We start from the raw sequence: 15,347 nt of genomic DNA, 5'->3' as shown, positions 1-15,347 counted from the left end.
AGACAAAATCACCTTTTTCCATTCTTTGTAGCTGCTCTTGCCAAAGGCAGGGTGGTACCTGTGCTCCCCAAATCAAAACTTCCCTCAGCAATTTCCATCTCCTGAGCAGAACCACTTTAAAATCTATAAAAGAAAATAACTGCTTTAAGCCCTTCCTTTTCTTTTTATATTTTTTCTTTCCCTGGAAAAGGGGCCTCTAATATTGTTTAATTAAAAACTCATTCTGCAAGGCTCATTTGATGCCAGCTTTGAAATCCTGTGCTTTTTGTTTCCATTCTCCTCCTTTTGTGTGTTGAATTCAGAACATTTCCAACCAGGGTTTCTGTGTGCTCCCTCCTTGAACCTCAGTGCTTTGTGTGGCACTGAGCAGTGACAGAGTTGTGTCAACCTCTCTGCTTCACTGGGCACATTTGTTCTCTCAAAATCAACACAGCAGCTGGAGACAGTGACATCTGAAACACTCCTGGCTCCCTTTGCAGCACAGAGCTCCTCTCTGGGCTGGGTGCAGTGCACAGAGTGCCTTGCACTGAACTCACGCCAGAAAAGCAGGTGCTCAAGGATAATGAAACCTAAATGAATGATAATGAAGCCAAAAAATTAAAATAAAGTCCTTAGCTAGGAAAATGCAGGTCCATGGGCTGGCTTTGTGGCTCCCAGTTTGGCTCCATGGGGTTGTTTTATTGGCATGGAGCAGCTCTGTGGGGTGGGTGTTGATTGGGGTGGGTTTGCTTAAGGTCAGGCTGGGGTTGGGGCCAGCTCGATCTAAATCTTCCAGTTAAGATAAACACAAAAAAACCCCACAAAAAACACAAGGAAATGGCTGGGATTTAATTCTGCCCCTGGGGGAAGAGAGCTGGCTAACCCTGCCCTCTGCTCCAGGAGCTTCTCCAGCCCTTCCTGGCAAGGTGAAAGGTTGGAGGAAAGGGAAGGAACTTATTCTGGGGAATGTGATGGAAATGGCAAAGATCTTATACTGGAAAAGTGATGGAAAAGGCAAATATCTTATATTGGGAAATTTGATGGAAAAGGCAAAGATCTTATATTGGGGAATGCAAAGGAAAAGAAAAGGATCTTATACTGGGGAATGTGATGGAAAAGGCAAAGATCTTATACTGGAAAAGTGGTGGAAAAGGCAAAGATGATATACTGGAAAACGTGAAGGAAAAGGCAAAGATCTTATACTGGAAAATGTGATGGAAAAGGTAAAAAATTTATACTGGGGAATGTGATGGAAAAGAAAAGGATCTTACTGGAGAATGTGATGGAAAAGGTAAGGATCTTATACTGGAAAAGTGATGGAAAAGACAAAGATCTTATATGGGGAATGCAAAGGAAAAGGCAAGGATCTTATACTGGAGAATGTGATGGAAAAGGTGAAAATCCAGCATGCTGGGAAAACAAGGTGAGATGCAAGAGGTAGAACACAATGCTTGAGCAGAAATGCTCTGTGAGTTGGGGACAGAACTGCAGGGACTGTATTTCTGTCTGATCACTCTCTGGGGAGTGGAGAGCTTGGCAATGCTGCTGGGAGAGCAGGCAAGGGGTTTCAGCTTTTTATAAAAAACTCATTGAGACAGCAAAGCTTATCCAGAAAAAAACCCCAAAAAACAGTGATAGCAAGCTCTAAGAAATTTGCAGAAGTAATTCAGGGTCTCACCCTCCTCTTCAGTTTCCATTTCAGCACACCTGGCTGCTAGATCCCATCCTTGGGTGGCCAGGGATCTAGAAGGCTTTTTCTCACCTACAGCAGGGGCAGAAAACAACCTCAAATGTCTGTCTGGAAGAACTGAAACTTTTGTGAGAGCTGCTCTGCTCTGTGCCTGGATGGGCACTTTGAGAGGACAACACAACCAGGAGGTCCTCAAAGTGCTGGGGAGATGCAGAGGAAGGCAGTGAAAGGTGGGATCTTGGGGTCTCTGCTGCTCAGAGTGACCCCAAGATGTGTCACAAAGTCTCTTTTCCCAGCCTGGCAGTCGAAGAAGGAGCTCTTCATTTCTGGGTCTCAAGGTTGTTTATTGTTCCTTATCTATAAAATTCTTTCTCCTGTCCAGCTGAGGTCCGTCCAGCAGGTCAGACAGAGGCACTCTGCCTGCCCCAGGGTGGTGTAATCTTTTTATACTATCTTTTCATACTTTTTATACATGTACATTATTTACCATCACTTTCCAATACCTATCACCTATGTTTGACAGTGAGCTTCTACTCTAAACCAATCCCAAAGTGCCACCATCACAGCAGAAGATGGAGGCCAAGAAGAAGGAGAAAGGCTGGGGATGCCCAGTTCCCTTCACCTTTCCCACTGAACCCCCATGCTAAAAACCCCAAAAATCTATTTTTCACCCCGTGACAAATTCACCATGATTCTACTTAAACTTTCATGGCTTGTAATTCTTCATATAAAGGCTGGTAATTTTTTTTTCCAAGGGCTAAATCAAAGGCACAGGGGTCTGGGGCTCTGTGCCAAGGTCTCTGAGCCCCTTGGGCAGGGGCTTGAGGAATTTCCTGGGTTCCAACAGCGGGAGGCAGAACTGGTGTGTGGGTCTCAACCCAGAATATTCTGGGATTCTGTTCAGATTCACGGAGGTGGGCTGGGAGGGTGAGGGGCTGCTCAGCTCACTGCCTTTTGCCTGAAGCATTAACATGTTAAGCTCTGAACCATTTAAATTTTATTCCTGGCTTTATGTGTGTGCACAGCTCATAAAATCAGTGATGTGGGTGCCCAGTGGAGATGAAAGCTTCCCACCTGATGTGTACAGTGAATAACAATGATAGTGCACTTGCACATTTTTCGAATTGTTCTGCTGTTCTAGAAAGATGAAGCCCTGCTATGAAATGGTGGATTTCCTTCAGCTTTGCCTGTTTCTTAGCACCCATGGTAATTTTCATGCAGATTTTTTTTTTGTTTTTCTCAGGGTTTTGGAAGCAAAGTGCTTGGAGGTGCATGCCTGGCCTCTCTGTCAGCGGTGAAACAGGGAAGATTGGGACCTAGGAGTAGGAAATTGGGCAGGATTCCCCTGCTGTGCAGAGCAGAGGGGTGAAATGGGGGTCTCTGAATTAGGGGGAGCCTGGGGTGCATTGCCAGGGCCCTTCTGCCCTCCCAGCCAGGTGAGGCAGAGGTGTGGCCATGGGCCCTGTGGCTCCAGGAGTCATTTCTGTCTGATGCTAAGAAATGAGTGGTTGTCATGGTTACCTGCCTCCCTGTCCTGATCTTGCCAGATGTCTTCTCTGGAGCCTTGGGCTTGGAGCAGGATTCAGCATTTCCCTCCTGTTGAGATCACACCCTGATCCCAGCACCTTCCATCTCAGATGTGCTGCTCTGTCACACTGGGTGACATTTGTGTGCTTGGGCACCTTGGGAGCCCTTGGTGCTCCTGAATCCTTACTGAGCCTTCAGAACAGGAAAGGAGTGATTGAAATGAAGGTTTCTGTGGGCTTTTTTAGGGCTGCAGCCCTGGGTTTGCCATGCTGGGGGATATCTGGGTGGGTTCTCTCTTCACCCACAGAAAATCTCCCAGGGGTCAGCCCAGCTCTCTTTTCCCTCAGTCTTGTTTTTCAATATCAAACTGGTGTGGCAAGTCATAATGTGACCTGAACCATGGAGGTGACTCTCCACAAACCTTTTGGACTGAATATTTCCCCCCCCTTTTAGTGCCTTTTCTCCTTCTTTGCCAGAAGAGGAAGTTTGAGTGAGAGGGGAGCAGGTTAACAAAGAGTCTCTTTGGGGGTTTTTTTGTGCTGCCTCTGGTTGGCATTGCTTTGGAGAGGAAACTGAGCTCTGCAAAAGAGCTCCTGCAAGAGTCCCACGCAGCCAGGGGATGGCAGGGAATGCAGCAAGTCATGCTGCAGGAATTCTTGGAGGAGGAAGGTGAAGAGTCTCAAAGGAAGGATAAGGTCATTTCCCTTTTTACAGAGTGCGTTTCAGAGATGCTTCAACCATTGATCAATATCTAAATGTGCTGTAGGGCTTGGTGATGGGTTATTTTACAGACTAACAGGGAGCCATGTTAACAGGCTGAACCCCTCAGCTACAGGGAAGGTGACTGTCCCGTGGGCAAGGAGAACTTGCTCCTCTGGGCCTCTTTTGAAATGAGGTCAATTATATTCACCACTTAAGGAAGACAAATCCAATTAGAATTATGAGGGTGCAAGGAATCCACTGTTGCTTTCTTCCTGTTCAACTTTTATAGTAATAATCACTACCAAACCCCAGGAATGAGGAGCAGGGGAACCTCTGTGCATGGACAGCCAAGTGTTACAACACAGCTCTGGCTCAGGCTGCTGAGCCCCCGTGGAGCCTGGGCTGGAACATCTGCTCCATCTCCTGCTGCAAGGTCAGCCTGAACAGCCAGGCACAGGAATCTGATCCTGAGTGCTGCACGAGTGTAAGAGCTGAAATGAGAGATACAGGACTACAGGGGCTCTCCAAAATGCAGTTTATTGTATCCAAAATGCAGTTTATTGTATCCAAAATGCAATTAATTGTGTCCAAAATGCAGTTTATTGTGTCCCAAATGCAGTTTATTGTGTCCAAAATGCAGTTTATTCCATCCAAGACATTACAGTAGTCCAGGGTGGTGGGTGACAGAGCTGTGCCCACAGCTGTCAGCTCCAGCTGCAGGCCTGGAGACCCTTTGGTTTTGGTTACATTGCATTCTATACTTTTCTTTTGGTTACAATGCAATCTATACTTTTCTTTGCTGAGCATCTCAATACAGCAGAACCAATCTATATCTTAACTTTTATCTATTGCCCATCATAACTACTGTAATTACCATATTCATGTTACTGTTCTCCAATCACTAAAAGTTAGTACATTACAGTTTAAGCTAGAAGTTGTTTTTTCAGTTTTCTTGCAGTGGAAAATTCTGAGACCTTTTTTCTACTTGTAACTTTGCTGACTTGTTTGCCTGTGCTCTCTTCCTGCTTGGTAAAAACATCTTCTTGTTTGGGGTGGGTTTATCCTTTGCTCTAAGTCATACAAACCCCTTCTAACTAACACACCCTTTGGCTCCTTGGTTATCCAGTAAGACTGGCTCAGCAATTCTTTTCTTCTGTATCAAAACCTGCTTTCATTTCTATTCCTTCTTCAGAGTCTACATTTAAAAATCTTTCTGCCAAGCACACATATCTGTGAGACTCTTGTCAAACTTTCATCCTTCCCAACACACGAGGGCCTGGGCTCTGGGGCTGGGCAGCAGGGTCTGGAGCTGGGTCTGTGTGTTTGAGGTGCTCCTGAGGAAACAGATCAGCCTGTGAGGTTGTGCAGGCAGGGATCCAGGCTGCTCCATTCCCTTCTGGTGGCTCCCAGCAGAGTTCTGGGCTTCCCCAGCCTCCCAGCAGGGTCCTGGTGAGGTGTTCTTGGCAGGATGGGAGGGAAGGAGGTGCTGTGTTAGGGCAGCAATCCCTTCCTGCTTCGTTGGCTCTGTGCTGGGACGTGTCCAGGACCTGCAGCTGTGCCCTGCTTGCCTGGGAAAACCAGGGTTAAGTAACCTGCCCAGCATTTTCCAGGAGCACATCAGCTTTGCACACACCCCTTCAATCTCCTGAATCCTCCAACACCTGTCTGGGAGCTTTTCTGGAGCAGGGGGCAGTGAGCAGCTCTGGTTGTCCCATGAACTGACCTGGGCCCCTGGAGATGGGGAGGGAATTTGTGCTCTGGGCCTTGGGGTGACCAATGCCACAGGAGTGGGAAGGCATTCATCTCTTAATTAGCATTAATAGGGCAAGTATTATCTTAATGAAAAGACTGGTAGTGACACTGAAGTTGTATTTGAGGTTTAACTGCTGCAGCACCCTGACTGAACTGTGTGTTTGTTAATCCTCACTGAGGGAATTCTATTTCACTGAGTGATGTTTATTTAACATACAATAAGTGTCTTAATGAATCTCTATTAAAGGCATATGTGGAAACCTTAATTTGAAGCATTACAGAAGAGAGTGAGATCTTCAATCATAAAATCCTTTTTAAACACTGTGAGCTCCAAAATCTGGCCAGTGCCAAAGCAAACTGTATCCTGCAAACTCTGCCAGATGTCTCATGTGGGGTGTGCTTAAGGCCCAAAGAAAATAAGGTCTGAAGGGAACAGCTTGGCCACTGACTCCCTAATCCAGCCTGTATAAAAGATATTCATTTCCATTCAGGAAATAACCTCTCCTGGATGGATCCTGTTCCAAATGTGTCTGCTGAACAATCCTCAGCAGCACCTACGCCTGTGAGCAGCAAGAGGATCTTGTGGGAATCTTTGGGAAGAATCTGGAACCTCTTGAATTTGAGAAGGAAGAGACAGTAAACAGGTTAGAGGTGTCCAGGTGTTTGGTGATGCACTGACCACTGCCTGGCCTGATGCTGAGCACAGAGAATATTCTGATATTTCTGGAAATATCTGTGATATTCTGTGATGTGAGATGGAACTTCAGCCAACCTGAGTCTCTTGTGTGGAACTGGCTACTGTGCCTTGTCCTGCTCTGGGCAGGAGACTCCAGGATATTGGGAGCCAATAACTCCAAACTTAAAGTTTAATCCCAAACACAACCAGAACCCTATTCCTAAAACTAATCCTAACCCTAAATATTAGGACAACCCCAGGACAAATTCTAATGCTAACTATAACCAAACTCTAACCCTGAAGGTGACCTAACCCTAAATGCTAATTTAACAAAAAAACCTAAATGCTAACACTAACACTAGGTACTTCTAAAGACCACGAGCCCTAACCCTAAAACTAACAATAAACCCCAGATATAAACCCTACCCTAAGCACCACTAACAGCCACCAGCCCTAACCCTAACATCATCCCTACTGTCGAAAAACACACTGCAACACCTACCACCACAGCCAAAATCTAAACATTAAGGTTTAGATTTACTTAAGGTTTACTAAACCCGAACCTTAACCTAACCCTTACAAAACCCTGCCTTGAATCCTAATTCTCATCCACCCTAACTCCTAGCCCTAACCCCCTAACTCTAAATTTAACCCTTAGCTTGCCCTAACCATAACCTCCTCATCCCAAACCTTAACCCTTGCCTTGCCTGTTCCTCTGACCTGCCCTGGCCTGCCAGCCCAACCCTGCATTGCCTTCCAGACACATCTGTGTGCCTGCCCTGCCCTTCCTGCCCCTCCCTTGCCTTGCACTGCCTTTCCTACCCATCCCCTGCCTTGACCTGCTCACTCCTTTCTCCCCAGACCTTCCCTTCCTCTCCTCTGCCCTGCCTTGCCTGTCCAACCCCTCTGTGTTCTTGCCTGGCATTGCCTTGTACAACTGTCATGGACATTTTATGAAAAATCCTTTTGCTAGGATCTTTTCTCCTCAGAAGCTGAGCAGCCTCAGGAACAAAATGTAAACAATGGTTATCTGCTGCTGTGGAATGCAACAGGTGCATCTGGGATTGGTCTCATGGGGTTGTTTCTAATTAATGGCCAATCACAGTCTCTGGTCAGTCACAAGATTTTATTATCATTCCATTCTTTTCTATTCCTTGCTTGCCCTCTGATGAAATCCTTCCTTCTATTCTTTTAGTATAGTTTTAATGTATCTTTTTCTTTTAACATAATATGTCTAATAAAATAATAAATCAGCCTTCTGAAACATGGAATCAAGATTCTTGTCTCTTCCCTCGTCCTGGGATCCCTGTGAACACCACCACAGGGTGGCAATGCTTTTCCAAGGGAAGGAAAGCACATAGCCCCAGTGTTTGAGGTGCAGATCAGAAGCTGCCTAGTGGAGCTCAAGGGCAGCAGCAACTTTCTGTCCTGGCATATTTGGTGTGGGAGTATTCCCCCAGCTTGTACAGTTATGGGGTTGGTATCCATATTTTGAAGATGGTGTCACGAAAGGTTCATTTTGGCAAATCATTTCCACCTTTCAGAGGTGCTGATCTGCAATTCCTGGCAGTACCTTTATTTCCAGCAAGGTAAGCAGCTCAGTCTTGGGTGCAGCTGGTCCAGTGCCCAGGGCAGGTAACACCCAGTAACAGCTCTGGCATTTTATGTGGGATCAACCCCTGGATGCTGGCTTGTTTAGAGGAGGAAATCCCATTTCCTTTGAGATGGGGTCGTACTTCCTCTCTTTGGCAAAGAAACCAGTCTTGGATCCACACACTGGATGGTCCTGGTGAATTTAATTGCTTTTTCTAGTATCCAGTTCTGTCTGTTAGAGCTGTTGAACTCTTACAGGGGAATGCAAAAGCCAAGCTGGTGAGAATTTTGTCCTTTCGCATGTGGGCAGTCCCTGGTGTTGCTCAGTTTGGTCCCTGACTCTGCCAGGCACAAGTATTGTGGTGGTGCCCAGAGCTGAGAGGGAAGATGCAGATACCAGAGGGTTTGTGGTGCAGTTCAGGTTATAGCCAGCAACAGTTTCCTCAGCTGGCACTTTTGTACTTTTGTGGGCTCTGCTTTTGCTGGATGTTTTTGGGGTTGTAGCTGAACTCTGATAGAGACAACAGTTATTAGCACAAAGGATTTCGTGTTGCTGTTTGAGTGTGGTGCAGACAAGATTTTGTACTTGGAAGGGAAAGGTCCGTGAAATCTTTTTGTCCTGACAGAGTTTATCTGGGATCTGTGACGTTTCCAGCTCGGCTCTGCCCTTTGGTGGTTTGGACACAGGCAAGGACCATTGGCTTCTTTTGCAAGAGCACAGCGCCGTTGTGTGGCGGTTTTAGGAGCGCTGACCTTTGCCAGGTGAAAGCCAAAAAAGCTTTTGTACCCTGGCAGTGTCGGTGTGGGAACAGTGAGGGTCATGTGGGGGTTCTCTGCGGGTCCTGGCTCTTGCAGACTCACAGAATGTGGTGCTGCACATTCCCGGGAAGGGAGGTGAATTCTCTCATCTTTGACTGTGCAGTTTATTGGCTACAAAAGAAAAGTGAATTCCAGCACTTCCTCTTTCTTCCAGAACATTTACTGTTGAATGTTTTCAGCTTCTGAATGTTCTTAGCTTTGGAACTGGACCTTGTGAAAGTGCCTGAGGGTCCACTGAGCCAAGAACAGAGCTGGGTGTGCTGCACTTTGGAGGCTGCAGGGGGAAAGTGAAGTCCAGCACTTATTTTGCATTCTAGGATCTCTGCTGTGGGAGCAGTTGCTGGATATATTAAGTTTTGCAGCTGGGCTCTGTCAGAGTGGAAGGATGTGATGGGACCTGCACCTGAGCTGGACAGTGCCAAACTCCAGGTGTGTTGCTTCTCCCAGGATGCAAGTTAAATGTGGAGACAGCAACAGCTTGCTGAGCTGGAACCTTTTGTCACCAATATTTACATTTGATACAGTTAGTTTAGTTTCAGCAGCTCTGCAAGGTTGTAAGAATGTGATAGGAAATTGAGTTTGAAAGGGAAGCTCATAGCCTTGATTTGCATGATGTTGTTGCTATCCTTCGAAGCCAATGTGAAACCCAGAAATTCTTTCCTCCTTTTTTTGTTTCCATATTAAAATTCTGGAGCTGGATTCAGTGAGAGAGCATAAATGTAAAGGTGCACACAGCACCTGGCCTAAGCACCACCACTTTGGTATTATCTCCAACCTGCTGAGGGTGCCTTCTGCCCCAGCTTTCAGACCATTAGTTAAGGAAAATATTAAACAGGAGAGATCTCAGTGCTGATTTCTGTGAGACACTGGCTCCACATTAAACTTGGTGCTGCTGAGCAGCAACTCTGGGGCCCAGCCCTTTTCAGTCCTGGTCACTGTTGGCTCATGCAGCCTGTGTTCCTCTGAGTGAATTGAGATTCATATTTTAAAAAATGAAATTGCCAGGTGGGCACATGCAAGCTTTCAAAATCCCATCACACCCACATCCCTCACTGTGTGTTTCCACCAATTGCCCCAAAACCTAAAGAGAAGGAAACACCCTGTAAAATATTCATGAAAGGCCAAGAAGGGGGTTTAATTATTAGCTTTGGCTCTTATGCTTGTAGGTTCCAAATGAGTGCTTCCTCCTTTTGCTTTCTGACTGGTGGTACTCCCTGAGCTTGGCAAACCGTCGGCTGAACTCGTAGCCCTGCTGTGAGGGTCTGCTGTACCGTCTCTCTCTTGGCAGGAGTTGTTCCCCAGTGACCCTGTATTCTGGAGAAAGCTGGAAGCTCCTCTTGGAGGGCCCTGGAGCTGTGGCATCCTTGTCAGTGTTGTCATGATCTGGGGGAGTCGTTCTCTTCCTCCTCCTCATTGCTGAGCTGCTGTGGTTGGTGGTGTGGATGAAACTTTTGCGGTGGTCGTGGCTCCACTGTGGGGATCTGCTCCTGGCACTGTTCCTCTGGCAGCTTGTCACACTAAACTTATAAGGCACAGCCTGTGGTGATGCAGAACCTGCCTGGCTGCTGCTCTCCCCATGACTGAGGACAGAAGGGAACGATGAAGAAGAAGAAGACGCCATTTCCTCCATTTGTGAGGAGGACCTGAAGAACAAAAGAGGGATCTCTGTTTAGGGCATTTCTTGCAGACTTATCTGGGATTCAGTCATATTTTTGGAGTGGTTTCTATGACAGAGAACCAAGGTCACCAATGGGAAATTCAGACAGCTGGGGCCTTCTTACAGGTCTGTCCCTGTCCTAGGAAATCTTTGTCTTTATAGCCCCTACAGCCTCCATTTCACAGAATCACAAAGTTGGCTTGGAAGGGACCTTAAAGCTCATCCCATTCCAATCCCCCTGCCATGCACAGGGACACCTTCCACTGTCCCAGGTTGCTCCAAGCCCTGTCCAACCTCACCTTGGACACTTCCAGGATCCAGGGGCAGCCACAGCTGCTCTGGGCACCCTGTGCCAGGGCCTTACCACCCTCACAGGGAAGAATTTCATTCTTGTATCTAATATCAATCTTCCCTCTTTCACTTTGAAATTGTTACCCCTTGTCCTGTCACAACAGTCCCTGATGAAGAGCCCTCCCCATCTTTCCTGGAGGACCCTTTAAGTCCTCTTCTCTGCATTAGCCAGCTTCAGAGAGCAGCCAATGAGCAGCTCACACAGGACAGCAGCCTGGGCAGGGAAAGCAGCTTACAAAGCCCAGCAAGGGAAGGGAAGAACTGGTGTGGGATAGCTCAGAACTGACAGCACTGAGGGATGCAGGGAGGAATTGTGGCAGAAACACTCAGGAGGATGACACACAAACAGCAAAGCCAGGAGAAGGAAATAAATAATGAAGAGCTCACCCTGGTATTACCTGGCATAGAACAGCAAGTAGGCTTGCTGGCCCAGAACTGTGTGGATGGCACAGCTATCCACAGACACATCGTTCATCTTGTACCACTGCCCATTGCTGGCCTGCAAAGGAAGGGGAAGGGGAAGGGCAGTGTTCCTGCACAGAAAACTGCCACACACCAAGAGCCCACAAAAACAAGTCCAATCCAGCCCCAAAGCAGCAACTCCCCCAAAGCCTTGGTTGCCCATAACGCTGCCAGGACAGTTTGACTTTCCAGCACATGTTCTTCCCTGTCAGGAGGGAAGTCATGCTTTACCTTTGTGTAGCAGAAGAAATGCCCACCCAGACAGGTGTGACCAGTGTGCACCACCACAGCATATAAGGAGTAGAAGATGGGCTCTCCAGCTGGGTCAGACGTGTATGGCCGAAGATCCAAGCACTCAGGATACTCCACAACCTATGGAGACACCAAGATGGCTCAGGAATGTTCCTGGGCTACCACATGAGATGGGAGGGAGGAAACTGTTCTCTGCCAGAGCAGAGTCCAGGCTGGGCTTCCCATGGGAAATCTCCTCTCCCTGGGAGGGAACACGAAAAGCCCAACACGAGCAGCTTGTGACAGAGCCTGGGGGAATCTTCTCTCCAAAGAGGAAGCTCTGGTTGGGTACAGACCTGGCTGAGCTTCCTGCTGCTCCGATGATCAGCCCTTCCCAGACACACCGTGAGGACCCTGGGTGCATGATGGACTGTGACCACCTTGGAGGCTGCAACCTTCTTCTTGCACCTTGAACCCAAGCACAGAGCTGAGTGCTGAAATGAAGCTGGCCTTACCTCAAGAGTGCCAGACCACCTTTCCTTTCTCACACCCTGGCACTTACTTTAAGGCTATTCCAGGCTGTGCATCCCATTATTGTACATTAAACCTGAGAAAATTATTCTGTTTGATTTCACACAGCCCCTCCTGCAGAATCTGGGGTTAATGTATTGTGAGAAATCATCTTACTTGCTACATTTGAAGTACTTCTTCCCATCCACCTCCTTGGGTTTCACGAAGTCTTCCAGAGCTGTGGTGAGGGATGAAGCTCCCTGGAGGAGAGAGAAAGGAGCTGCTGAGCTGTGGGAAGTGCCCTCACCCAAACATTTCCCCAGAGCTGATGCTGAGGAGAGCCACCATGACCCTGCAGGCAGTGTTTGTAAGGAGACAGAAAGAGGGTGGGATACTGAACATTTCCCTGTGTTCCAGGGGTTCCTGGGGCCACCTAGAGCTCCCTCTCTGTGCTACTGCTCAATTCAGCTACTGATGGTGTGCAGGGGCATCAGAAGTGAAAACTGATCCAACCCATCTGCCTGCTCCTTGTATGGCTGCCTCTTTTCCCAAGAATTCTTTGTCTTTGGCAGCAGCCACAAGCACCAACAAAACGCTTCTGACAGCTGAAGGTGCTTTTATGGGTAACATTTGGGGTTTCTAAAATAATTTTATTGAGCTACAAATATTTCCTTTCTCAACAGGTGATCTTTCTGGAGGAGGTCTGATATTCTTTGTCAGACAGGTGTTGAGGGAGGGCAAGGGGAAGAGAGAGGAGAGTACCCCGAGGGTGCAGAGGGGATAATGCTGCTTAAACCCAGCACCACAGAGAGACCAGTGCCACAGCCTCTGCAGGAGGACTCTGTCCATTCCACTTCCCACACACCACCAAGATCCCTTGTGCTCACAAAAGAGGTTTTTAAGACAAATGCTTTGGTTCTGGAAAGGGGCCTTGGGACCTCTTGAAGCACAATGGCAAACCTCTTACCTTGATTTTCAGAAGGACATCCAGGAAGACCTTGAAGAAATCAAAAACTGTTTTGCAGCTCAGGCATGTGACTGGAAGGAAAATCAAAATGCTGAGGGAAGTTAATTGATGTCAGTTTATGCTCACAGGTACTCCTAGGCCAGTCCTCACAGGACCAGCTGCATGTCACAGGCACATAAGGGCACAGAAAATGCCAAGAAGGGCAGCAGCTGTGGAAGCATACCTCTGGATCTCAGAAAGCCCCCAAATATTTCATGGATGATGGAAGTTTCTTGGGAAGAGTTGTCCAAGCTGGAAATAAATGCAAGGCAGAGAGTTACCTCCTCCAGGAGTTTAGCATTGAAAGCCCTGGGTGTAGGTTTTCCCTGATGGGAGCACTTCAAGGAGTCCAAGAGATTCAGGAAGATTGAAAAGGAAATTTTCCTGTGCTTACTCGCCGCTTCCACTCAGACAAGCTCTGTGCATGGCATTGAGAGTACAGCGTAAGAACTCGTAGGCGTCTCCCGGGATGTCAGGCTTAAATTCTCCTATGACTAAGAAAGAAGTTATTAGTTCTCCCTTCACAGAAGGAAAGAAAACCTGTTGAAGCACCTGAAATTGCTTACATTTGAGGTCCCTGATGACAGCCCTCGGCCGGATGGCAATGGCTGAGGAATAGAGGACCTTGCGAACGTGATCTTCCATGATGCACATCATGCAGAAACCCTGCTGACTACCTGAGGGAGGAGAGAAACTTCTCAGCTTAGCAAAACAATCCCCTGATGGAAAACCTAATGGAGATCCTGAAGTTGTAAAGACTCTCTACTCCTCTTCTCCCAAGGTGCCAATGTTCTGACAAACCTGGGACATTTTAGTGCATAGAAAATGTTCTTCACAGGGAGGCTTAACTGGCACAAGATTTCTGCGCAATAAGCCAAGAGGGTTCAACTCCAAGGGACAGAGACCCAGAGCTAGGAAGAGGTGAAGATGAATGCACCTTGACAGGACAAGTGGCTTTTAGTTTGAGTGTTTGAGGAACATAAGCTCCTGGGGCTAACAAAGAAGGGCTGCTGTTCTCCTAAACCCACCTGCAGCTTCTGGGAATCATTGGGGTGAGCCCAAGACATTTAAAAGGAAAATATTTCTGAAAGTACTCACAGTACCGGCTGTGCTGACGAGAGAGCAGGTAATTAGCCAGAGGGGGAGTGTATGTCAGGCACTGCAGGATGACGTTGAGGTAGCAAGTACTACCAAGGTTGTAAAGTCCTGCTCCAGGTCTCCGTTTTTGCCGCCAGTCCATGGAAATCTTCTCCGGGGGAAAAAGGGTTCTTTGTGGTGAAGTCATTCCCTTGCCAGTGACTGGGCAAACAACATTTGAAAAGAGATCAGACAATAGGTGAGGGGGACAGTGAGCTGGGGTCAGGGGCAGCAGGGGAAAATGGGGGACAGTGGGGGACAGTGGGGGAGAGGTGCACTTTTCCCAGGGTAATGGCCAGGCAGAGCTCATAGAGTGCTGGTGTATGGTGCTGCATCCAGCTGGCGTCTGGTCACTAGCAGTGTCCCCAGGGATTACTGTTGGGCCCAGCTCCTGTTAATTATCTTTACTGATGATTTGGATGAGTTGATCAAGTGTAGCCTCGGTACGTTCACAACCACACCAAATTTGGTGTGTTGATCTGCTGGAGGGTAGGAAGGCTCTGCAGAGGGCTCTGGGCAGGCTGGGTTGATGGAACAAGACCAGCAGTATGGGGTTCAACAAGACCAAGTGCCAGCTCCTAACTTCAGCCACCCCACAGAGCACTCCAGGCTGGCAGAGTACTTGGAAAGTGGCCCAGGAGAGAAGGACCTGGGGGTGCTGGTCAGCAGTGGCTGGACATGAGCCAGCAGTGTGCCCAGGTGGCCAACAAGGCTCAAGGCATCCTGGCTCGTATCAGGAATGGTGTGGCCAGCAGGAGTAAGGAAGTGATTGTCCCTCTGTACTGAGCACTGCTGAGGCCACACCTCAAGTGCTGTGTCCAGCTCAGGGTTCCTCAGCTCAGGAAAGACATTGATGTGCTGGAGCACGTCCAGAGAGGGGCAGTGAAGCTGGGGAAGGGTCTAGAGGGTAAATCCTATGAGGAGCTCCTAAGGGAACTGGGATATTTTATCCTGAAGGAAAAGGAGCCTCAAAGGTGACTTTATGACTTTCTGTGACTACCTGAAAGGAGGTTGTAGCCAGGTGGGGGTTGGCCTCTTTTCCCAGGCAACAACCAACAGGACAAGAGGATACAGAGTCTGAGCTCTCCCAGGGGAGGTTCAGCTTGGGCACCAGGAGGAATTTCTTCACAGAAAGAGTGATTAGATATTGGAATGGGCTGCCCAGGGAGGTGATGGAGTCACCATCCTGAGGTATTTAAGAAAAGACTGGACATGGAGCTTAGTGCCATGGTCTGGTTGACATGGTGGTGTTTGG

The 15,347-nt window shown here is 47.8% G+C and overlaps 1 protein-coding gene across 1 annotated transcript; it reads right to left on the bottom strand.

The window, feature by feature from the left end:
• Positions 1 to 9,879: 9,879 nt before the first annotated feature.
• On the bottom strand, positions 9,880 to 14,195 carry LOC132083495 (ubiquitin carboxyl-terminal hydrolase 42-like). The gene is made up of 8 exons (XM_059488190.1): positions 14,054 to 14,195; positions 13,522 to 13,632; positions 12,917 to 12,987; positions 12,127 to 12,209; positions 11,844 to 11,907; positions 11,440 to 11,580; positions 11,145 to 11,245; positions 9,880 to 10,381 (listed from the first exon to the last, which is right to left on the bottom strand). The coding sequence occupies exons 1-8, from the start codon at positions 14,193 to 14,195 to the stop codon at positions 9,880 to 9,882; spliced, it is 1,215 nt and encodes a 404-aa protein (XP_059344173.1).
• Positions 14,196 to 15,347: the final 1,152 nt, after the last annotated feature.

The sequence above is a fragment of the Ammospiza nelsoni genome, chromosome 24, assembly GCF_027579445.1.
Source record: "Ammospiza nelsoni isolate bAmmNel1 chromosome 24, bAmmNel1.pri, whole genome shotgun sequence".
NCBI lineage: Eukaryota > Metazoa > Chordata > Aves > Passeriformes > Passerellidae > Ammospiza > Ammospiza nelsoni.
This window is presented reverse-complemented; position numbering and strand designations above follow the sequence as displayed.

What these genes read in the sequence shown, in the direction of transcription:
- LOC132083495 (XM_059488190.1), bottom strand. Translation starts at nt 14,195, where the DNA reads ATGGACTGGCGGCAAAAACGGAGACCTGGAGCAGGACTTTACAACCTT. An exon ending in AAGTACTTCAAATGTAGCAA is followed by an intron (nt 11,908 to 12,126) that starts GTAAGATGATTT and finishes CTTGGGTTCAAG; the next exon opens with GTGCAAGAAGAAGGTTGCAG. An exon ending in ATTTCTTCTGCTACACAAAG is followed by an intron (nt 11,246 to 11,439) that starts GTAAAGCATGAC and finishes CTTCCTTTGCAG; the next exon opens with GCCAGCAATGGGCAGTGGTA.